This window comes from Podarcis erhardii (assembly GCF_964252035.2).
Source record: "Podarcis erhardii genome assembly, chromosome: 13".
Lineage (NCBI taxonomy): Eukaryota > Metazoa > Chordata > Lepidosauria > Squamata > Lacertidae > Podarcis > Podarcis erhardii.
Window position 1 is genome coordinate 24,565,615 of NC_138502.1, and position 25,653 is coordinate 24,591,267.

The window sequence follows — 25,653 nt, forward strand, 5'->3', positions numbered from 1 at the left end:
TTTATCCAGAAATGACCACAGTTATCACATCAACCAAACCCAGGCATAGGCCTTCCTAGCCATTGAGGTTACCTGTCCCTCAAGTGACAGAGATGTTTCCAGAAGCACCTGCAAGCTATTAGAATTTCAGCTCCAGTCGTCCAAGCTGATATGGCTCATCTTCCTTTGAGCCCAGCAGAGCATTAAAACAACAAAGTCCACAATGGAAGGATGAGGCAGGTATGGGCTACATTGCTATACTTTATTACTAAGCTATGCAGAGAGCAAATAAATATACATCTCCTCTCTGTGAGAAGCAGAGAGCAACTGAACAAAGAAAAATGAAAGAACAAAGGAAACAGGAAACCAGTAACGTCACATCCCGTCTCCCTTTCCCGTGAGAATCCAACAGTATCTGGACTGTGGAATGTAAACAGTCCTGTGACTGCAAGCAGCTGCTCAGTGAGGAAACAGAAACTAACACAAGCTACATACCTGCTCCTACTTGTTTTCTATTTTTGGGGAAATTTTTGATACTGATTTGTTTGTGAAGGACCCCCTTTGGTATATATCAAAGTATGCTGGATATAGTCTGGGGCGCACTGTTTACATGGGACTCTGGCTTGCTAAGAGGGCTTCTTCTAATGTGAATTGAGAGTGTGTTCTAGTACCCAGCTACCATTCCCATACAGTTGTGCATTGAAATTTGGTTGGTTTGTTTCCAAGCAAACACAAGCTTGCTAATAACCTCTTTTCCACCTCTCCCCATCCCCTATACTTCCTAGTAAGCAGTAGAAATATGCATGTGGGTGGGTGTGAAAGTGCAAAGGTATATAAAGTAGAAGAGTGCCTAATGCTTATAAAAAAGAATAATTTAAAAATGAAAAATAAAGCAAATTAATATACTTTATACATCATTAATAATATTCATAAAATCAGCTCCATTTCAGTTTGGAAGCTCAGAGCAAGACTTAAAGTAGCTTAGAGGAAGTTACTTGTACACCCCCTTTATTTATTGAATCGGATAAGGATGAGGCACAAGAAAAAATGGCCAAGAAAATTGATAATTGCATACTCCACTATTAATTATTTTGTTATGGGCATGTTGGAGAACAAGTCAATGATTCTTAATACTTGGGAGCTACTTTTCAGTTTGCTCTGCCCTGTTCACTTCAGTTTGAATGTGATGATGATTACCAGTGTTCATACTTCCCATATGTTTTGACACAGTTCTCTGCTCAAACAACAAATAACATGCATGTTTTGAGAGAATTTTTTTAAAAAAAATATTTTGTTGTGAAAATCTGAATGCAAACATATTTTATTGGATATTTCTATTTAGATTAAAAAGAAGCTGTGGCAATGAGATGGGTTGGATCACACACTTGGTAAAGTTACATGGAGCAGAAATAGACTAATATGCCCATCCCTGGTTGCAAATCCACCCGTCCGGTACATATGATGTTCCATTTTCACCGTTGCAGACATAATTTTCTCAGCGACTGAATTCACTGGGGAAATCAAACTTCTTAGCAATCTGCACTTTGAGGATCATTTTTTTCAATGCTGCTTTCATATCCTTATTCCTCAACGTGTAGATCATAGGGTTGAGCATTGGAGTAACTACACTGTACACCACAGCTATGATTTTGTTCAGGTCAAAAGATGAACGGGTAGTTGGACTTACATACATGAAGATCACTGTCCCATAATATAAAGAAACGACAGTAAGATGGGAGGCACAAGTGGAGAAAGCCTTGCGGCGCCCATGTGAGGAAGGTATTCTCAATATGGTTATACTAATGTATATATAGGAGACAACAGTGGACAGGAACGTGCTCAGAATCACCATAGCAGAAAGGAAGAATACAATCTTCTGTGTAAGAGATGTGTCTACGCAAGCCAGTTTTAGTAATGGTGGAATATCACAAAAGAAATGGTTTATCACATTGGGGCCACAAAAGGGTAAATTCACCACCACTATGGCAGCTACCATAGGGGCCAGACAGCCTCCTGCCCAGCAGGCAACCACAAGAAACACACACACTCTTTTATTCATGATTGTTGAATATCTGAGCGGATAGCATATGGCCACATATCGGTCATAGGCCATCACTGCAAGGAGGAAGCACTCAGCTGTCCCAAGAAAAAAGAAGAAGTAGGACTGTAGCAAACAGGCAGCAAAGGAAATTGTGTGCACCCCCATCAACAAGATGGACAGCAGCTTAGGGACTGTTGAAGATGTATAGCCAATGTCCAAGAAAGAGAGGTTTCCCAGGAAGAAGTACATGGGGGTTTGAAGGTGGCTGTCTGTCTTAACTGTTATGATTATGATTATGTTGCCAGTCATTGTAAGAAGGTACATAGCAAGGAAGAGAAAAAAGAGGGCAATTTCCACCTTCCGAGTATTAGGGAAGCCCAGAATAATGAACGTTGTCACTATGGTATGGTTCAGAGGTTCCACAAACCAGTATTCTTGCATCTACAACAAACAAACAAACAAACAAACAAACAAACAAACAAACAGTATTGCAATGTCATGTCTTCTTATTTTTTAAAAAATCCCAGTAAATATCACCAAACTATGCAAGACACTCTTGGCTTTGTCCCCATCCTCTCCTCTCATTAAGGTGCAAGCCTGTACACAAACACAGAAAGGGCGTGGGTATGGATAAACTATTGAAAATATGAATTTGAAAACTGGAAATAATATAAAGTTAGAACAGATGCTGCAATCATAGAATTATAGAACCAATTTCTAGACAAAATGTTCCAGCAGAATTTTGGAAAGTGCAAAATTTCATAGGGTTTGTTTGGGTTTTTGCGTGGATAAAACAGTTAAAGATTTCTTTTTTACAATTGAAAACAACATTTCTGGATGTGACATTTCTATGAGAAGTCATTGCACAATGGTAGAGCATCTGTTTTGCATGCAGAAGGCCCCAGGTTCAATTCCTGATCTCTCCAGGTGGTGCTGGAAAAGAATCCTGTCTGAAACCTAAGTAGCCACTGACTGGCAGTGTATATAATACTAAACTACATGGACCAGCAGTTTGACTCCATATAAGACAGCTTCCTATATTCCTCTAATGGAAGAATGGAGATACAATGAAGTTTAACCTAGTACAAAATATTAATACAGTTTCGGAAATTATTTTTGAAAGTGGGAATACAATTCTTTTCGAAAGTGGGTATACAATTGTAATAAAATAAATTAATAAACTCTTCAGTAGCACTTCAGTATTATTGTATCTTATTTGGCAAGAAGCATTTCCATTTCCATCTCCTCCCCAATAACTGAAGGCTGGGATACAAAAACTGTACCTGAAATTCTATGCAAGTAAATTGAAAGTCAAGGAGGAAGAATCTGTCCAAAGATACTTTTGTTGAATTGTTGACAGGTTTGTTTGGTATTAATAATATTCTCAGGCTGCAATCCAGTGCATGTTCAAGGCATGTGCATTGAACTGAATAGGACTTTGCAAGTAAACCTGCATAGAATTCTGCATAGAATTCTAAGCAAGTTTATTGAGACACCAGAATATTATTATTAGGAGAAGTGATGTGTTGCAATTAAAACAAAATATTTGGGGTAACATAATCAAACTAAAGTTGTCTTTAGGAACAATCCTATGCACAAGAAACTGACATAAAGTAAGCCAGGCATAAGTTAAACTGGTGAAGGTTTCACCAGATCCAAACTCAGTGCAGGCGATGGGCTTAAGTTACACCACCCTATTTGCCGGCTTACCTTTTGCAAGGTTGCCAAGTCATGTGATCAAGCTGGCCTGGGATTTAGCCACATCCTCCTCACTGGTCCTGGAATGCCCTGGAATGACCCTTTTCACTGTTTATGCTGATTTAAGATCTGCTGGGCTTCGCTCACCTGGATAGATTCCAGCCGAGCTGGGGTGGGGTAGATACAGCAGTGTATCTCCAGCTAAGCCAGGAATGGGGAGTAATGCTGTCATAGCCTTGCTATGCTAGGAACCCCTCAGCTCAGCCAGACAAGTGCTGGATTCTAACCCCACTCATCCCAGGATATATTACAATATAATTCTTCTCCTTGGCTCATAGATTTCAATAGGAGGAAGTTAACCATACACTTATTTTGGCTGGACTGCATCCTGAGTTTCTTAGCCTTAGGCAATTTGAATGCCTAACGTTTACTGATACATTTAGATTAATTTTATTATTTATAAATAAATAAGTCCATCTCACTGGACTATGAAGGACAAACATATTGATGGGGGCTGGGACAATAGCAATAATGATAAAAATGAAATTAAATCCCAGATCTGAGTCACTGCACACCAAATTAACACACTGAAACCAAAAATGCAACAGACTTACTATACAGGATTAAAATTGTCACTTGGAGTTCTGGGTCTGTTTTTGACCTTTGTGTCTATTGTCAAAAAACAAATTCATAAACAAGGACTATTGTAAATGAATCCAGATATGTTATAATAGTTGTTTACAACATACAATGAAATAAACTATAGGAGATATCATCATAAGCAGTGTCCTTTTATTCCAAAACACTGAGCACTGGCTGCTATATCAATTCTTATTAGCAGGATTAGTATCTCCAAGAATGCATGTCTCTTGGGTTTTGAACAATTTAGCCTAGTGAGAATTAAATGTATTCATGTGTTTTAATGATGAGAAAATAGTATCTACGCAAGCAAATATAGGTTATCTTTTCAAAAAACCAAACAACCCAAAGATTAACCCAATGTTTTCTTCCCAATCTATTCAGATGTCTCCTGTTGCTTTCAAACACCACTTTCCCCCTTTCATTGTCTCTCCATACTCTTTGTCTCAAAATATAACAACAGAATACTTTACTTATGAGTAAAATAGATCTTTATTCAGGCAAGTAGCTGTATAGGCTCAACAGTACAGAGGTTCCTTGGTTCCTGAATGGCTTGGCTCCCGAACAAATTGGCTCCTGAACGCCGCAAACCCGGAAGTAAGTGTTCCAATTTGTCAATGTTTTTTGTTTTGTTTTTTAATAATATTTATTAACATTTTTTTTTAATACAATACACAAAAGTAAACAAAATAGCATATATCTCCACATAGTTTCACAACTTCTTTGGACTCCCTCACGCCTCCCGCTCCTACCTTCATCACAATAAAATTTTTCCAGCAATTTATCACCTTGTTTCCATTGTTGTTATCTATCTTTCCCCTGTTACTTTTCTAGTTTCAGATACCCTCTGTTCAAATCCTAGAAATTTAAGTATGATCTGATGGTTGTCCAAAAGTTTATACTTTCTTAAATCTAACTTATCTTCATAACTCCATCTAATTTAATGGTGCCAAATTATTTATGATCTAGCATCCTTCTTAGCATTCAACCAAATTACAATGTTTTTGTAAATAAGTCTTGAATTTCTTCCAATCTTCTTCCACCCTCTCCTTTCCCAGGTCTCGGATTCTGCCAGTCATCTCGGCCAGTTCCATATAGTCTATCAGTTGCGTCTGCCATTCTTCCAGTGTGGGTAAATCTTGGGTTTTCCAATGCTTAGCGACGAGTATCCTTGCTGCCGTTGTTGCATACAGAAAAAAGGTTTGGTCCTTCTTTACCACCCTCTGACCGACAATACCCAGGAGGAAGGCCTCTGGTTTCTTAGGGAAGGTATACTTAAATACCTTTTTCAGCTCATTATATATCATTTCCCAAAAGGCCTTCACTTTAGGGCAAGTCCACCAGAGGTGAAAGAATGTTCCTTCATCTTCTTTGCATTTCCAACATTTATTATCAGACAAATGGTATATTTTTGCGAGTTTGACTGGGGTCATGTACCATCTATATATCATTTTCATAACATTTTCCTTCAAAGCATTACATGCAGTAAAGTTCATCCCAGTAGTCCACAACCTTTCCCAGTCCTCAAACATAATATTATGCCCAATATCCTGTGCCCATTTTATCATGGCTGATTTGACCGTTTCATCTTGTGTGTTCCATTTTAACAGCAAGTTATACATTCTTGAAAGTACCTTAGTCCTAGGTTCTAACAATTCTGTTTCCAGCTTCGATTTTTCCACCTGGAACCCTAACTTTTTGTCATTTTTAAAAACTTCTTTAATCTGAGCGTAGTGTAACCAGTCTCGCACTTTGTCTTTCACCAATTTGTCAATGTTTTTTGGAAGCCGAATATCCAACGCAGTTTCTGATTGAGTGCCGGAAGCTCCTGCAGCCAGTTGGAAGCCACACCTTTGTTTTTCGAACAGTTTTGGGAGTTTATAGACTTCTGGAACAGAATAAGTTTGAGAACCAAGGTACCACTGTATAGGTTCAGCAGCAGATAAAGGAGTAGAGACAAGAGTTCAGGAGCCAAACAGGCATTCAGAAATTGAGAGAAATAACAGAGATGTCCCAACAAGCTTTTGAAGGTGAAAACATGGTAGGCATCCTACTCTCACCTACAGAGGTGAAGCCTGATTCTCAGTGAAAAGACAGCACTATTCCCTTATGTTTCCTCTATAGCCTCTGCCTTCTTCTGCTCAGCCAATGCTAGCAGCTAGTTGATGCCCTCCCCTCCTGTCACCCTTGTTTTTTGGGGTTTCTAAAAATGAATTTAAAGAGATTTTCAGCAGACTCCTAACAGTGGACTCCTAAGGCCTACTCAGTACTGGTGCCCTCCCTATGGAGCATCCCTTCAGATGTCAAGGAGATAAAGAACTACATAACTTTTAGAAGACATCTGAAGGCATCCCTGTATTGCGATTTTTTTAGGTTTGATATTTTACTATGTTTTATATATGTTGTAAGTCACCCAGAGTGGATGGAGAAACCCAAGCAGATGGGTGGGGTATTAATAATAACAGTAATAGTAATAGTAATAATTATAATGTCTTCTAAGAAGTAAGTACAATTGGATTTAGTGTGGCTCACTCTTAGGTAAGTGGGGTTGCAATTGAAGTTTCAACGTGCAATCCTATATTGCAATGTTTGTCGACATTGGCTATAAATCTGCTCTAATAGGATAATAGTGTTAAACATAAGAAATGAATTAATTAAATTAATGGTAGTGTACTCAGAGTAAACCCATGGAAATGAATGAATATGTTAGTCTTGTCTATTAACTTAAGGGGTTCACTCTGATTAGAACTAGTATTGAATACCACCCTATCTGCTTCAGATTTCCGCAAAAGCAGCCCCTATTCCTGAAATTAAAGGGGCCTGCCTTCACAAGCACTTTTCTCATAAAGTAGATGACCAAGGAAGATGTAACCATTTAATTGTCATCTCCTGTATCTTCTCCATCTCTACAGTGTGGTTTTAGGCTGATATAAAATGAGATCCAACAATATCATAGATGTGGGTGGAGATTGTATTTTAACATTGAATATCTCCCCTCCTCAGTACCTTTCACTTCAAAGGCCCATTGGTTCCAATCATACATTCCATTTAATGAGACATAAATTGTCAATTAAGCAGATAGTCAGGAAGTATGGCACTGAAAATGAAATGAAAAGCATTTTGCTGCTCACACAGTTTTTATTCTGAACAGCTAATTATTCTCAGATAAGCACATAGGAGGTTATAAGGCTCAGCAAAAGCATTATATAGTCCACTTCTGGTCTTGCTGACTTGCTGCTCATTGCTGGAAGCAACTGGAATCACTGCAAAATAATTCTCTTGATGGTTAAATAAAATTAGGGTTGCAATGTGTCCAGGAAAACGTGGACATGTCCAACATGCACTTCCAGGTGGATTTTTACATTTTAAAGTAAATGTCAGGGGGGTTGGGGCTCGGGAGGCTTGGGCAGCTTGGGCTTGGACTTGAAGCTTGGGCTTGGAGCTGTTCTGCATGCTGCAACCACTGCCAGCCTGAGCTGGGGAAAGAGGTGCACAGGTGGAGCAACAGCCCTGTGCATCCGCACACCTCTTTCCCTGACTCAGGATAGCAGTGGCTCAGGCTGTTCTCCTTTTTTGCTCTTCAACATATGGCAAGCCTAATGAAATTCTTTTTTCTTAAAGAATTGGTCCCTAGTGTTCATTTCTGGCTTCAAAATAATGATGTACATTTTAGGGACAAATATGCATCCCAGCAACCCGGCACTCGAGGCCAGAATGGAGAAGATCTCCACAGCCACCATGTATTTGCCTTTGGTACTCAGATAGGCTGGAATGAAAGATATCCAGACACTGCAGAAGACCAACATGCTAAAGGTGATAAACTTAGCTTCATTGAAACTGTCAGGCAGTTTCCTGGATAGGAAGGCCACTGTGAAGCTGACACTGGCCTGAAAGCCCATGTAGCCCAGGACCGTGTAAAACATGGCATCTGAGCCTTCATTACATTGCAACACAATCTCCTCAGGCTGTGTGATCATATCAAGGTCTGGGAATGGAGGAGAAGTGAATAGCCAGACAGAACAGATGCCAACTTGAACAAGAGAGCCAAAAAGGATAAAATAGTTGGATAGCCTTTTGCCCACCCATTTCCTCATCTTGCTTCCAGGCCTTGTGGCCATAAATGCCACAACCACAATGATGGTCTTAGCCAGGACACACGAAAGTGCAAGAGAGAATATGTTTCCAAAGGTAGCTTGTCGAAGAAGGCAGGTCACCTTGCTGGGTCGTCCAATGAACAGCAAGGAGCAAAGGAAGCAGAGCAAAAGGGAGATTAGCAGAAGGTAGGTAAGGTCCCGATTGTTGGCTTTGACAATGGGGGTATTCTGGTGTTTAATGAAAGTTCCAAGCACCAGGGCTGTGAACAGCACAAAAGAGACTGCCACAGAAGCCAAATTGATTCCTAAAATGTCATCATAGACTAGACAAGTTATGATTTTAGAGATACATCTGTTTTTATTGTTGTTTGGATGTTCATCTTCTGGACATTTTTCACACTTATCTGCATCTGTAAGAAATAAATATACCGTCTGAATAACAGGTACATACCTCTTTTAAATGTCTTATGTAATATGGCCAGCCTGCTCCATGTGATTGCATGCTTTCTATTTCTTAGTGACTCCTTGGTCTGAAAGCAACCCAAACCAAAACAAAACAGAGTGCTTTCAGATGAGTAAAACACTTTTCAAGGATGGTGGAATTAATGCAGGTAGGGGGAGCCTGTTGCCTTCCAGGTTTTCTTAACTGAATTACAGCTTCAACCATTCCTGACCATTTACCATATAGTTACTGCTGATGGAAGTTGCAGTCCAACAACATATAGAGAGCCATCCCTGGATTAATGGATCAAAACCAGCACAGAGCTGTTGTAGAAGTATCATCCTTGAATAGGGTTGCCATATTTTAAAAAAAGAAAGCAAAAACCCTGACACATTTGTAGGTTGGCCGTGATGCGAGGCAGGAGGTTGGGTGAATGGGTGGGCAAGAGGCAATTGGCGGCAACGGGATTAGTGAGCGAGTGATCAGCAGTGGGATGAGTGGGCAATCAGTGACCTGCCTGCAAGAGACATAACCCACAAGGTGACCTGGGGGGCTGAGCGCACTCCAAGCATGCATGCAATACTATACTGCCCCCCCCCCCGAGCCCTGCCAACTCCCGTGCGCTTTCCTGGTGCCCCTGCCCTCCCTCTCCAAGTTTCACACCTGCGCCTGATTCTCCTTTCTTGACAGCTCTGGCAGCTGGCGCATTTATTTTAATCGATAAATGGATAAATAGGTAAAGATATAAATAAACGCAGACATTTTGGGTAAAATGATAAAATACACCTACATGGGTGTGCTGGTGCCCAAAAAGAAGACATGTCCAGGAAATCCTGGACATATGGCAATCCTAACCTTGAACAGGTAATATCCTACGTTATCCAGTTGTATACTTTACTGTCAATCTGACACTAAACTGTTTTGAAGTGCAGGGTAATTATGTTTTTCCCCAATGGCAATTTCCTACAGGATGAAAATGCACAAAATAATTTGTGGTCCCTTAAATTCCAAATCTTGTTCCTGCCACTCAATTAAATGTTTATTTTAACTAACCTTGTACCAGTAAAATAAAATCCATGCATTTGTTTTCTGGAATTCATAACACACATTCATCACATCATGAAACCCTAAGTGCAGCTGTTCACCAATCCAGCTGGAAACCAAACCCAGTTTTGCTGAGCTTCAGCAATATGTTGGCCTGATATGCTTTCAGATCTAACTCTGGGGCACTATTTGGTTTTCCTGTGGGTTACAGATAGCACCTTGAGTATTAAATGAGAAGATGAAATAATGGAGAATGGCATGACTATTTGAAAAGAATACTAGATGCAGTTTCTTTCAGAAATTAGAATGTAGAGATTTTTGAATCACGTACCCACTTGGTTTGAAATTGTCCTGTCTGCACATTTGAAACAATCATAGCAGCAAGATTGTTCTCCTTCACGGACTTTTCTGTGATATCCAAGATGGCATCTTTCACTGCATAAAGAATGTGGTACTGTCTAACAAAAAAATACAAGGGAATGCAGTTTAAATCAATATAATTGGATTTTGATTCAATGGTTTAAACTTTGTTTATCCACCCATCCCATAATAGCCCTGGCATATACAGTGGTACCTCGGGTTAAGAACTTAATTGGTTCTGGAGGTCCGTTCTTAACTTGAAACTGTTCTTAACCTGAAGACCACTTTAGCTAATGGGGCCTCCTGCTGCGGCTGCGCCGCCACTGCACGATTTCTGTTCTCATCCTGAAGCAAAGTTCTTAACCCGAGGTAATATTTCTGGGTTAGCGGAGTCTGTAACCTGAAGCGTATGTAACCTGAAGCATATGTAGCCCAAGGTACCACTGTATAGATATAAAATTTCCTATTCACATGATTCACTTTGCCTTTAATGTATCTCAAGACTCTTTGTTGGTTTTGCTGCAAGAGACTAAAAGGGTGCTTTAAATTCATTAACTTCAGAGGGGAACATGCAGGGAAAGTCATTGATCTATAAATACCAGTTGATGGCTGAGATGTACATGTCTATTGTGTGTTATGTAAAGAAATGTGTAAATACATACAGTATATTTCTGCATTAGTGAATGATAAAATAGAACACAGACTTGTGCAAAATATACTAATTCCAATGTAGCAGAAAATGCTAGGTGTGAATGAATGTTGTAATGTATTAAAGCATGTCAATATTTTTTATAGGAGGGTGGACAACAACTGCAATAAGGCCCCAGGAATCACATTCAGCCCTCCGATCTGAGGTTTCCAGTGCCTGTTATAACAGAATTAACATTTTGTATTCTCTCTATAATTTCTTTCTTTCTATATAAGAAAAATTAAAAAATGATAATAACATTGTCACTGACATCACCAATGGCGGAATACTCCATCAATCCAAATTCAAAAGTATTGATTCATGCAGGCAGTCCAAATGTCCAAATAGGTAACTAAATAAGACTGGTAATGATAAACACTGTGTTCAAATATCTCAAATTCCAAAGGGCAACAGAGGGAGAGTTAGTCAACACTTTAGCTTTTCTTCTTGTTAAAAAGGGGTGGAGAACTCACATGCCACATCTTTTAAGGTAAGCTGACACTCATCTGAAAGTTGCCACATACAGACTTCCGGGTTGGCGCCATCGCCGAAAGGCGGACTCCCTCCGAGCTCCGGAGGGAGCCAGCTCGGCAAGGGCTGGGTCCTACCGCGCCGGCGACGCGGGGACCCTCAAAAACCATGGGCGCTGAAACCCATGGGCATGGTGACTCGGCGGGCACCGTTTGCGCCCCCCGACCCCCGAAGGAGCCTTTTTAAAGGCTGCGGAGCGGGTGCTGGGGGGGGTGTGGTGCTATGAGTCCTCCGCTTCCCCTGCCGAGCGAAGCCGCATGCCATTTGGCGGAGAGCGCTGACTTCTTCCATTGAAAATTTGGATCAAAAAGAACAACCCGTGAGTAATTGGAAACTGGACTTTAAAAGGGGGAAAAATTAAATTCGGAGCGAGCGGGGGAGGTGCAAAAAGGAGGTCAGTCTCCCCCCGGTTGTAGAGGAATTAAAGCAAAGGATTTGACAACTAAGATCGAGTGCTACCTTATTTTGATAAAGTTACTAATTTCACGATGGAAAACTATAAGATTGGGCTGGAGGAGAAAAGTAAAATGTGAGCTAAAAGGCACCCCCCCCCCCCCGTGAACCGGGAGCGATCCGCGAGAGCGCCGGGAGAGGAGCAACAGAGGCTTTGACAGCTGTCAAAGGAGCTGTCAAAGTTGAAGAATAAAAAGAGAACTTTGTTATGAGGACTTTGCCGGTTATATTCGTTACAAATTGGATATTAACTGTTTAAAATAAGGAATAACAAGTTACTTTGACTGTTGGGTGTGATCTGGAAGGAAACTGAGTTAGTATAATCCCTCTAGAGGGGATGTGGGACACTACAAGTATTGCTGGTATGGAATTTGAATAGGACTTTTTATCTCCTGGGAAACTGCAGAAATGGAATACTATTTTGTCTACAGAGGTTTCTACACTAAAGGAGACAATGGATTTATCTATTGAAGAATGGAAGGGACTTGACGTAAAGTTTTGTTCCTGAATAACAAAGCCTCTGTAGAGGACTTAGAAGCTTTTGGAATTTGAACATTTTTGCAGGGGAGCAGGAAATGAAACTAGAGGAAAGTGAGGAGAGAGAATAACAAGAACAACATGAACAATAAGAATTGGATAAAGTTGGAAGTGGGAATATTTGGGACATCCAGATTTGAAAGGTCTAAAGAAACAAAATTGGAGTTTTTGCTCTTGAATATAGAGATTTGGATGGAAAAAATGGGCCTTTTTGAGATAGAGTTTTTCCAAGATTGGATGTTCAAAATTAAAGATGACCAAAAAGGCGGCAAAGACTTTTAAAAAGACGGCAAAGTGGACTTGTGAAAGATTTCGGCCTAGATGTGGGATCTCCAGGATGACAGCAGGGATGGACACTGGGGAACGCAACCGGGAAAGGGGGGGGGGATATTGGAATCCAAAGGGTGTTAAACTATACTTTATTCTTTTTTCTATTTTTTTATTATTTTAACCTGTTCTGCATATTAAAGAGGGGAACTCGTGGAAGGGAGCGGGGTCAATTTTAGGGGATGGAAAAACATATTTAACATTGGGTTAATCATAATAAGTTTAAAATTTGGGGTAAGAACTTGTTGAATCTATTTGAAGGAATTGGAATACAAAAGGGGGTGGGGCGGGGAAGTCCTGAAAGGATATCAATGAAAATAAGGTTATAAAATGGATGTTTTATTTTTATTTTTTATTTTTCTGTTATATTTGAAAATGTTCAATAAATATTATTTTTTTAAAAAAAATGAAAGTTGCCACATACATTCTGAAGTCAGTGCTATCACATTTTTCAGATGGAATGTAATCACACCTTCCCTAATTAATATACCGTATTTTTCGCTCTATAGGATGCACTTTTTCCCTTCTAAAAAGTAAGGGAAAATGTGTGTGTGTCTTATGGAACGAATGCAGGCTGCACGGCTAAGCCCAAAGCCAGTACAAGGAGACGGAGCACTGTGCAGCGCTCCATCTCTCTGTTCTAGCTTGGGGATGGCTGCGCAAAGCCTCCACAGGGCAGACTTCACCCCGCTGCCCTGCGGAGGCTTCATAGTCTGTCCCTGAAGCCAGAACAGCAAGAGGCTATCCCGGAAGCCAGATCCCTCTAGCTGTTCCAGCTTCTGGGGTTCGGAATGTTTTTCTTCTTGTTTCCTCCCCCCCCCCCAAACTAGGTGCGTCTTATCATCCGGTGCGTCCTATAGAGTAAAAAATACAGTAGCTATTAAATACTTCTTCTATTCATTACGTTGGCTAGCTTCTACTACTTTATCAGAAAACCAGGGGACATTTTTAGTTATTCCAGGCAACCCAATATATTAAATGGTGAAGCAATGGCTGTGGGAAAGGCTTCTATATATTTTTTCCACCATCAGCAGACATTGTACCCTGAAGTGGGTTGCAGCCTCTGTTTAGTTGTACACTTCACAGGTTTTCCAACAAAAGTGCTCTAACCCTTCCTGTTACATGATTACACAGACCTCAAAATATCAGGGAACCACTTAGGATGCTAAATATGATTGCATCAGCTTTCCTAATTTCAGAAGTTGACCAAAGGTTTAACCAAATTGCCAAAATTTATGATAGGAAAATCTCCAAAAACTCATAGAAAACCTTCCAGATCCTGGGTAGATCATACAACAATTTCCCCCTCAAAGGAACATGTACACAAAATGTGCAGCAATCTTTAAAACAAAATGACAAGTTTCAAAGATAGATGATTGGAAAAGAAAATGCAAATCTGAAGGTATTACACACTGTAGTACCTACCAGGTTGAATTTGTTGGGCCATATAATGTCACGTTCCTTCATGTAAACTTTTTGATCTGAGGAAGAATGAGAAACTACTGTTCCAACTTTTACTTTGGTGAAAGAATTGTTGGGGAAAGTAACCATGTTAAGAATATCATATCCAATGGATGATTCCAAGTTTTCATTGAAATATATTTCATCTCCAGCACTGTTGTTAAAATGGATTTTTCTCAAAAAAGTGTGAAGCTAGATGAAAATGCAGAATTTACCAAATAGAGAAAATGTTTGCAAGCATGTTCCTGGCAAGGCGATGCATAAATTTCAGTGCTTACAATAATTAAGTTATCATGTCGAAATGCATGTTTGATGGCAGGGAGGAATGGTCTAACTATTAATGAGTTGTGTTCTTCCCTAAATTGCAAAGATGACACAATTTTTCAGTGCTGCTTTTTAATTGTGTATTCATAAATCAATTAATTTTAAAAAAACACACACACACCCTAGAATGAGTTCATCATTTTTCCTTGGGTGTTGAATAAATCTACTCTACTAGCATTTTCCAGGTGAAACCTAGTATTCTTCCTCACTAGTGCTCGACACCATTGACTCTTGCTTGGAAATAAAATGAAAATAGAGAAAGGAAATAAAATGAAAATGGAGACACAGAGCTTTGCAAAACACAAGGAGGGAAGAGGGAGAAGGAGCAGAATAATAAAAAGAGATGACCAATGAAAGTACAGTGGTACCTCGGGTTAAGTACTTAATTCATTCCGGAGGTCGTTTCTTAACCTGAAACTGTTCTTAACCTGAAGCACCACTTTAGCTAATGGTTCCTCCTGCTGCCACCGCACTGCCGGAGCATGATTTCTGTTCTCATCCTGAAGCAAAGTTCTTAACCTGAAGCACTATTTCTGTATTAGTTCTGTAACCTGAAGCGTATGTAACCTGAAGCATATATAACCTGAGGTACCACAGTATGTCCTACTGAGTTCCACGATTGTCTCAATTGTGTAATAGTTATGCATACTAAAAAGAGCATCAGTAAAATACATGGAAGGCTTCATAAGGTGTACAGGGCAGCCTACACAACATAACATGAGTACACAATTGAGTGTCTAATTTTTTAGCCCATCTGTAAAATGCAAAGACAAGATCCAGCACACCTTTGCAAATAACTTGAGGTCATCTTATCTAACATTACCTCCCATTGTTCCATTCTCCAAAGGTCCAATCTGAGTGCTTCTCCCATCAACACCCTTCTAGAAGAGTACACGACATGTAAAGAATGTGCCATAGCATAGATGGCATTATAGATAGCATAGCTCTCACCAGACGTACTCATTTCAAATATAGTATTTGGAAGATGCTCCAGCATTTCCTCCCCAGAACAGAGATTGATATTTACTTCAGCCGCAAATGAATTTGAAATTGAACACTGAAACATAGCATACCAGAATTGTTGGATAAAAAGGTCATTTTGGTGCTGGTAAGGATTGAAGTTCTGGAGAAAGCTCCAGAAGCCTGGAACCTCCTTTCTGTGGATTGCCATGGACAAGGAACCATGGAAGATTTTGAAATCCCACTCTTTTAGCAAAAAGGCTGAGGTCAAGTCCCACTGAGTTGGAATGATCCAAACTTTCTCTAAGGGTGTCTTCTTGAATGGTTGATGTAGATATAATGTTAACTGAAAAACCTTCATGGCATAAGTGTCTCCATATGCAATGATCACATTGGCTGTGGTCACGCTAAGGGCAAACAAATCCTCTTCGTTATAATGAAAGTTATATCCATAGTCATCCCTTCCACTGAAGGCAACATGTGGTACCTTTTCTGCAAAAGCGATGCAGATGTAATTCCTACTGAACACTGATTTCAAGCGTAGTGCAAACTCAGCCCCATTGTCATCATCGGATACAATGAGTCCAACCCATGTCCATCCAAAATATTTTATCAAGTGCACTATTCCTTCATCCTGAGAGACTTCATTTGGAACCATTTGGTAGAAAAAGGGGAACTGAGGTTTATCCTTTAGTGCTGGGTGAACTGAACTATAACTGAGCTATGTAAGAAAGAACATAATGGTTTTTTTATTTTTATTTTTTGCAGTTCTGAAAAAGACACAAGAGCTTAACCACACACAAAACTAGTCCCAGTAAAACAGGTTCTTTCTTAGTATAAGTTTGAATTTTTCACAGAAAAATATTCTTCTGAAAAAGCAGATAAGAAGGACCTGCCAGACTCCTTTTTAACTTTCTCTTCTTATCTTTCTACTTGTCTGCTAATCTTCCTTTTTAGTATGAATGGGGAGACACTAAGTAAAGTGATAAGAGCTAACATGGAAAAATGGAGGCCAATGACTCATCTCCTCCAGCAATCTCTGCTGCAATGCCTTCTGAATTATCAATAGGGTATGGTGGAATTTAAAAATTGCTACTTTTCACATGAAGATTATAATTTCTATCCAAATTCTTATTTCAAAGCCACTCTAACATGCAGCAGCTCCTTCATCATATTTGAATTATTATCTCTCTTCATTCACTATGTTAAAAACTTCTCAAGGAAAAAAATATAAATATTGACCAATTCTAAAGTAACAGAAAATTTCTATTTCCCCCTCATTATGAGGACATGCAGATGAAGAATGAATGGCTCAATGAATATTGTTTTCCAGCTGAAAGCCTTCAGACAGTGTTTGCCACTGCCATATTTCAAATTTTAAATAGAAGAGGGTTGGGACTGAAAATACAAATTTTCAAAAGGAAGAATAGAATGATGGTGATTGTCTGGTAACAGCATCAGTTGCAATATCAAGTTAATACTCTTGACATTGGTGGACATATCTACACCTGAAACAACATTGCTTCTCAGGGTTGCATTCTTGGTTGACCTAAGGAGTGTTTTTGCAGTCCCCTAGAAAGGGATGGGAAGAAGGATCTGCATGGAACACCATGTGGAACAGAAAGATTGTTTCCCTCTGCAGGTTCTGTTTATGCTTGGAATTAATCAAGTCCCCATAGTTCAATCCAGCTACTGTGCCCTTACATTTATTTCCCCAGCCTAAAAAGGGTTTCTCTGCTTCCTTTATAGCAGGGAGGCTCATTCATTTCATATCACAGAAATAGTGGCAGAAAAAAGCTTCAGGTGTTTTCACCTGCATAAAGTTGCTGTTAGACAACATCAGCACCAGAAATAACAGAAAATGGCTATTTCCCCCTTAATCTGAGGACATGCAGAACTCAACTGGGAACTCAGCTTGTCTATGCTCAACAAACAAGTAAATCAAATATTCGGTATACAATGTAACTTTTAAAGTCTGTCAGAATTTGATAGACCCACCCACTCCACAAAAAGAAAGGAGAAAGGGGAAAACAAAAAATGGCCAAGAAGAAAAAGCAGCACTGAAACTTTCAGGTCTAGATAGCAGCACATGGTGTTTGTATTGATCTTCAACCCTTACACAGATTCAATGAGAGTTCCCCCCTGCTTTCTTTGGACGAATATGATTTAATGTCCCCTACACACATTCCCACCTGGGGAATCTTATAAAGGCCTAAGACGTTGGCTATCTGCATGGAAGTGTCAGATGTTAGCCCTCCAACAATTGCTGAAATCTGGGGTTTCTTCCCACACTTGAAATTAGGGAAACTTTCTTTTTGTGAAGACAAAAGGCTCAGGATGATATCATAGCTCATCATTTGAAGGTTGAAATTGTCATAGATGTGGAACCCCAAGGTAACATTGGGTAAGAGTTTTGGGTTCTTGTTGATCTCATCAATAGCAAAAATAATAGCAAACACATGTTGGAAGTGCTTCAGCAGCGGCCTAAAAGGAAATAATTTCAGGATTATTTGTTCATTGTTATAGCTTTTGAAATCCAGGAGAAATCAGAAAAACAGTACAGTTAAACAAAAATCGAACATTAGTTGGCTTAACTTTCTATTGGCTTAAATCTTGCCAGCTAAAAGAGAATGGTTTTCAGTTACTTTGCCTGAAAGCATTTATTTATTTTAAAAAAGCTAACACACAGGACTCAGCTACATTAGTTTTAAAAAAATCATTTTAAATGTGTTATACCACTGTGACACCATATGGCGATGTAGAGTTTGGCCTTTCGGCAATGTGATTTCCCATTACAAGGTTCAAAACGTGTTTTCCAGAAATGGTTTTTTGATGTGTCGAGATCCAGCCTCAGTGTCAGGATTGAGGGTCTGAAGAATAAACAGTTTCAAGGGAAATCAATGCTCAGCTACAGAGCAGTCATAAAGCCACTGTGCCTTTATATGCTGCCTTGGGTTCAACCAATTGAAGAGAACATGAATTTTAGTTCATGAAAACTTAGGCCAGAATAAATGTTAGTCTTTAAATGAACTAGGACTCGCTGCTGCTGCTGCAGCAGCAGCAAAAACAAGCAAAGGTAAATATTCCTCTGGAAGTTATGTGATGAACATGAGTTGAAATGCAATCTGGATGCATAGACATCAGTCACTTTGCAGTGTGTACAATTATCACAATGTGCCTGCACTCTTCCACACTGGTTAGCATGAACTATCCAATCTCGGGGCAGGGTAGATTTAAGAAATTATTTCTCAACACCTTATTATCCCTTAGATTTAGTTACTTGGCACTGTTACTGTGACAATCATGTTTGAATCCTTCCGATTGCTCCATAACCTAATAAAGTAGAGTTACTGTATCACATTTCCTTGCATGTTGTTGTTTAGTCGTTTAGTTGTGTCCGACTCTTTGTGACCCCATGGACCAGAGCACGCCAGGCACTCCTGTCTTCCACTGCATACCCTTAGGCAAAATGTCAAAGGACTCTTCTTTTGGTGTGGGAGTATGAAGAGATAAAAGTCACTCAATGCTGTTACTATGGCATCAAACTTGGAATTTACATATTTGCCATACATTCAAATAAAGCACAGACTTACTGAAACACATTTTTCTTGAAACACGTGGGTATAATCGTGAAGTTCTCATATGAATAAATACTATCATGCAATGATAAAATTCCCCCAATGACATGCTTTTTAGGCTTATAATAATCAAAGTAGCAATTGTTGTCTCCTCCATGGCTCCCCTTGAAGTTGTCACTGATAGCCTGTGGCAGCAACAGAAGGAGCAGAAGCAAGAACAGCATTTTGGATCCCTGCAGTTTAGTCAATGACTCAATCATTCAATCATAGACCTGAGCGTCTGATCTGATATTATTCACCCTCATTTTGGTGGAGCCCTTTGATGCTCATCCTTGCATTTCAAGGGCAAAGAGCACTTACTAATAAGAGATGTCATGGCCTTAATAACTATTATTTTCAATTGATATTCTGTCTATTATTTACAATTCGGAAGTTGTATCAAGAAATCCCTGGAGCTTTGAAATTAAGAAAACCTCACTCACCACATTTGCGATAATTATAAGGGAGTTAATCATATTTTTATAATCTTTTACTTTTGGAGGTCTCTGTGCTGCACAACAGTTTTATAATTTAAAAAATATAACCAGACATTTACTAAAGGCCATTTATAATTGTCTGTGGATATGTAGCAGGTGTTTTCACTGTATTCTTTTTGGCACCTGCTAAAAATAATAAAAATGCTTGATGGTTGTACAGGGAAGCTGAGATTTAACTCTGTATTTTCATCACAGACCACATTGTTACAAGACTGTAAAAGACTGAAGGCAGTCTTGAGCACAAACTCTGAATGAATGTTAACATTATTTAAAATAAATAGGGAATAATGACTCTATGGAAAAATGTGATTATATTGAAATAAAGTGCGGAAGTAGAACAGCCACTGAAGTAGTGGTATATATATGTTTTGGGGCGGATGTGATGGCAATGATCAAGAACTCAGTGGTTCCAATTTATCCATTACTCTTTATTAGCCAAGAACCTGTTAATTCACAACTGATGCTATCCAATAGTAACAGTCAATGCATGGATACAAAATCAAACACATACTTTGCATAATGGAAAGTTCTATATAGGGTGAGAGATTGATTGGTTTTACCTTGTGGGTTTATAGCCGAATAAAGTATTATCTATCTATTCTATAAACAGCTTTTGGGTTTTTATAGTAATTGAAATATTCTTAAAGTACCTTTAGTCCTCTACTTGTGAGTATTAGGTGGGGTTAGAGGAGAAATATTTTTTCTAAATTGCTAGTAAAATGAAATAGCTGTCAAAAGAATATTGTAATATTTTTCTATTAGTCACATTTACGCACCACTTTTTCTCTGAAAATCTTAAATTTACTTACATATGGTTCCAAGATTGTCCTCAAGCAACATCTTCAGAGCCAGCTGTTCTTCAGAGCAAAATTGTGCTATATACATTCAGATTATCTTGCAAATCTATTGTTACCGTACTATTGTTTTGTACATTTTAATGTTCCACAGTTAGTAATAAAAAGAAATAATATGATCATGCAATTAAATATTATAGTAATTACTGTTATGAACTCTATCACGAGCCTTTAATTTTTGCACAGGCTGACAGTGTCTCATAGACAACTCTCTGCTTTTAAAACAAGGATATCAGTTGGACGGGATTAGTTTCAACACTGTCTTCCTGAGAGCTCCTTTTACTTCTTTGTTCCTCAGACTGTAGATAATTGGATTCAGTATGGGAGTAATAACAGAATAGAAGAGAGAGAGAAGCTTATCCACATTCAGAGAGTAGCTAGATTTGGGGCGTATGTATATAAAAATGGCCGTCCCATAAAACAAGGAGACAACAACAAGGTGTGAGGAGCAGGTGGAGGAGGCCTTCTGGCGGCTCTGGGCTGATTGCATCCTCAAGATAGTAGAAATGATGTGGAAATAAGACATAAGGATCAGCATGAAAGGCATCAGGATTACAAATGCAGCAGCTACAATGATTTGGATTTCGTTCCAGTATGTGTCCCCACACACTAGTTTTAGCACTGGCTGGATTTCACAAAAGAAATGGTTGATGACCTTGGAGTCACAGAAGGGCAGGTGGAAAATGAAGGTGGTATGACCCACAGCCACCAGACAGCCACAAGCCCAAGAAAAGGCAGCGAAATGGACACATGCTCTCTTTCTCATAATTACCGGGTAGCGCAGTGGATTGCATATAGCGATGTAGCGATCATATGCCATGATGGCTAGCAGACAGCACTCAGTGGCACCAAAGAAGAGGAAAAAATACATTTGAGTGGCACATGCATGTAAAGATATGGTTTTGTCAAGAGTGACAATGTTCTCAAGCAACTTGGGGATTGTGACTGAAGTATAGCAGATCTCCAGGAAAGACAAGTTCCTGAGGAAGAAGTACATGGGAGTGTGGAGGGCAGCATCAACACTAATGATGACAATGATGATGACGTTGCCAAATACAGTGACAAGGTAGATGCACAGGAACACTACAAAGAAAAGGAGTTTGAAATCTGAAACATTAGAAAAACCCAGTAAAATAAATGCATTCACTGAGGTGCTATTTTCCATTGTTTTTTCTTTGATATCTTTTGTCCATGCAGTAGACTTGGAAGAAAAGGAAGGGGACATAAATGAGAAAAAATATGGAAATGGAATTATTTGCATTTTTCAAATGATTCTAAAGATGCTAGGAAACTATAATTCACAATAAACAATATCTCACCTATGAATTTTGCTCTTTAACAGAAGAATCAGTGCTGCAAACAGGGCATTTTATCAACTACTTTTCAACTCTTGAGGCCAAGTCCTTTGTGGATTTCATTAGTTGGACAAGTTTTCCTGCTAATTATATTGCTGGCAAATCAGTGGTTTGTTTTATTTATTTATTTAAAAGAGAGAGCTACAATTAATAGACTGTTCCAATTAAATCTGCTTTGGCCATTATTCGTTACCTAAGGAGACTCTGCCTGCTTTAGTTCACTTGCCAACCCCCCCCCCCCAAAAAACATTCTACTTGCTGAAATCTCTGGCCAAGTAAAAATGTTGCCCCAGCTTCTCCATTCTATTCTGTAACTCAGTTTTGCACTTGTATTTTCAGCTTCACCTCGCCCCTCTCATTTTCTACAACCTGCCACATGCCACGTCCATGTAAACCACCTTGCACTTTCCTCCTCCCACACATTGCAACTACTAAGCATACTTTCCCCCTTGCATCCCATTATAAAGCCGACATCCCCTCAAATTCTGCAGCCCTTTTTGTACCCCTGATTTAATCTACAACCCTGTTCCCATGTATCTTACTCCATTCTTCTTCTTCTTCTTCTTCTTCTTCTTCTTCTTCTTCTTCTTCTTCTTCTTCTTCTTCCTCTTTTGGAACCCTCATTATCACCTTCAACCTCTTTTACTCCTTCCTCCTTTTTTTACTACAAAAATCCTAAATGGGGTTAGGATTGCAGCCTCACCCTGCAATTCTGTATTGAAATGTTTGTTTATGTTGATTATTAATCTGCTCTAATACTATAATATTGTTAGACACCTTTGATTTTCCTCAGAAAGGAAATGAGTTCATAATAAATGAATTTATTAAATTAATGGTGGTGTACTCGGAGTAAACCCACGGAAATTAATGAACATGTTATTCTTGTCTATTAACTATAGGGATCCACTCTGAATGCCACTCTATCTGCTTCAGTTTTCAGCAAAAGCAGTCCCTGTTCCTGGAATTAAAGGGGCCTGCCTTCACAGGTACATTTCTCATGAGGTATATGACCAAGGAAGATGCAACTATTTAATTGTCACCTTCTGTATCTTCTCCATCTCTGCAGTGTAGTTTTAGGCTAATAAAAAATATCGTAGATGTGAGGGGAGATAGTATTTGAACATTGAATGTCTCCCTCCACAGTACCAAATATTCCCTATTGGATCCAGTCATAGATTCCATTTAATGAGATAAATATTTCGTTAATTTAGCCAATAAGCAGATAGTCAGGAAGTATGGCACTGAAAATGAAATGAAATACATGTTGGTGCTTTCACAGTTTATTATTCTCAGATAGGAACATAGGGTGTCCTGGACATTATGCAACTTAGCACATACAATAACATACAATATATAGTCCACTTCTGGGCTATGTCTTGCTGACTTGTTGCTCATTGCTGGTATCTCTTCAAAATAATCTTCTCTGTGGTTTAGTGAAATTCTTTTTTCTTAAAGAATTGGTCCCTAGTGTTCATTTCTGGCTTCAAAATAATGATGTACATTTTAGGGACAAATATGCATCCCAGCAACCCAGCACCTGAGGCTAGGATGGAGAAGATCTCCACAGCCACCATGTATTTCCCTTTGGTACTCAGATAGGCTGGAATGAAAGATATCCAGACACTGCAGAAGACCAACATGCTAAAGGTGATAAACTTAGCTTCATTGAAACTGTCAGGCAGTTTCCTGGATAGGAAGGCCACTGTGAAGCTGACACTGGCCTGAAAGCCTATGTAGCCCAGGATAGTGTAAAACATGGCGCCGGCGCCCTCATTACATTTTACAACAATCTCCTTAGGCTGTGTAGTCATATCAAGATCAGGGAAAGGTGGAGAGGTAACTAGCCAAATGGCACAGATACCAATTTGAATAAGAGAGCAAAGAAAGATAATGTAGTTTGAGAGCCTCTTGCCCACCCATTTCCTCATCTTGCTTCCAGGCCTTGTGGCCATAAATGCCACAACCACAATGATGGTCTTAGCCAGGACACAGGAAAGTGCAAGAGAAAAGATGTTTCCAAATGCTGCTTGTCGAAGAAGGCAGGTCACCTTGCTGGGTCGTCCAATGAACAGCAAGGAGCAAAGGAAGCAGAGCAAAAGGGAGATTAGCAGAAGGTAGGTAAGGTCCCTGTTGTTGGCTTTGACAATGGGGGTATTCTGGTGTCTAATAAATATTCCAAGTACCAGGGCTGCAATAAGAGCGAGAGAAAGTGCAGCAGAAGTCAAACTGATGCCTAAAAATTCATTGTAGACCAGGAAGCTTGTGGCTTTCGGAATACATATGTTCTTATTTTTGTTGGGATATTCATGTTCCGGACATTTTTCACACTTACGTGCATCTGTAGGAAGCGATTAGACTTTCAGTGTAACAGGTTTGTATAACTTCCAGAGGCATCACTTAGTTCCTATGGCTTAGTTCCTATTTTGTTTCTGGCTTCATCTGCAAACTAGGCAAACTTTTTTTAAAAAAAAATGACTGGTGATAGTTGGATACTCTTTGTGGAACAAGGATTTTGTTCAACTTAACAAGTAAAAGCTCTGCAGGACCTGATACCTTTGTTGAATTTCCTTCTGCCATATCAATTGCCCCAAGCCCTGCAGACTTTGGGAGGAAATAAACTTCTGTTGCTATTGTAGTGGTGATTGTTTTTGCATTTGTTGATGATTGCACTGGGTTTGGAAAAGCCCACATTCCAAAACAAATAGTGCCAATTCTGGCTTGGGCTGAGTTGGATTGATAGAACCCTGGTTTGCCCCAAGTGAGTTGTACTACCTGGAGCACTCTGTTGCTGTGAGGTGGCAGTGTTTGAGCTGCAGGCATCTCCTTCCACAAGGAGTAGTTAAGCAAAGGCATATTTTGCAGGATTGACTCCCAACTCTCCATCCCCTAATACCGCCCTTCCAGTCCTCCTCACAGTCCATCCAAGGTTGCAATACCACAGCAACTGCTCAGTCCTTCCATCATCCAAAGCTGGGCTGCAAATGAAGTCAGTAATGCAGGTGGAGCTGAGTCCTGGCTGGGGAAAAGTAAGCAGGGAGCCACAGCCAGCATAGCCCAAGCTCAGCCTAGGCCCAGCTGTGAAGGCTGCATTGCAGTATTTGATAGGCCAAGGCGGTTGCTGTGGCAACAACATCTTGGGAAAGGGAAATAAGGAGGCCTAGTGGCAAGGTATGTACATAGTGGAAGAGTCAGTATTCAATCTTGCAGGAAATTCCTTTGTAAAAACCTTGCAGGGAATACAGGTTCAAAGGATTCCCTGTACCTCACATGATTGAACCCTTGGGTTATAGAAATGCTTAACAAATATTGACCTCTCCCCCCCCCCCATTTGATTCAGGGTCAGATTCAGGTAGGAGCATGTGCTCTCTGGATAGATTAAGTTCATGTCAGCCCAATCTCAGCCCCGGGATCAGGATCCCACATTGGGGATTGTGGGGGAGCAGTGTGCACAGTTGCTGCTATTGTTATAATACTTACTTTTACATCATCATAAGCTCCCAGGACAGACTACAGCAATTTTAAATAAGGATTAAAAACAATTTAAAAAATTACAGTCAAAGGAATATGGTAGGTCTTGAAAATATATATCTAAAAGGCCATGATAATGAGATGTGCTCCCAGCATACATTTGAATTATATAAAGAATGTCCCAAACAAGAGATGACATATAATGGAAAATCCCATACCTGTCTGGTTTGAAATGGTCCCTTCTGGACACTGGAAACAGTCATGGCAACAAGGTGGTTCTCCAT

At 39.6% G+C, this 25,653-nt stretch overlaps 2 protein-coding genes across 2 annotated transcripts in view; both read right to left on the reverse strand.

Moving 5' to 3' along the window:
• Positions 1–25,653, reverse strand: part of LOC309327030 (vomeronasal type-2 receptor 26-like) — a gene marked incomplete at both ends in the record, with an annotated part of 336,857 nt that extends 311,204 nt beyond the window's left edge. The window contains one exon of the mRNA XM_081836069.1: positions 25,588–25,653. Coding sequence (XP_081692195.1) covers positions 25,588–25,653 — 66 coding nt within the window. The remainder of the gene's footprint in view (positions 1–25,587) is intronic.
• On the reverse strand, positions 20,779–21,711 carry LOC309328485 (olfactory receptor 10C1-like; the record flags this gene model as incomplete). The annotated part of the gene is made up of 1 exon (XM_081838482.1): positions 20,779–21,711. The coding sequence occupies one exon, from the start codon at positions 21,709–21,711 to the stop codon at positions 20,779–20,781; it is 933 nt and encodes a 310-aa protein (XP_081694608.1).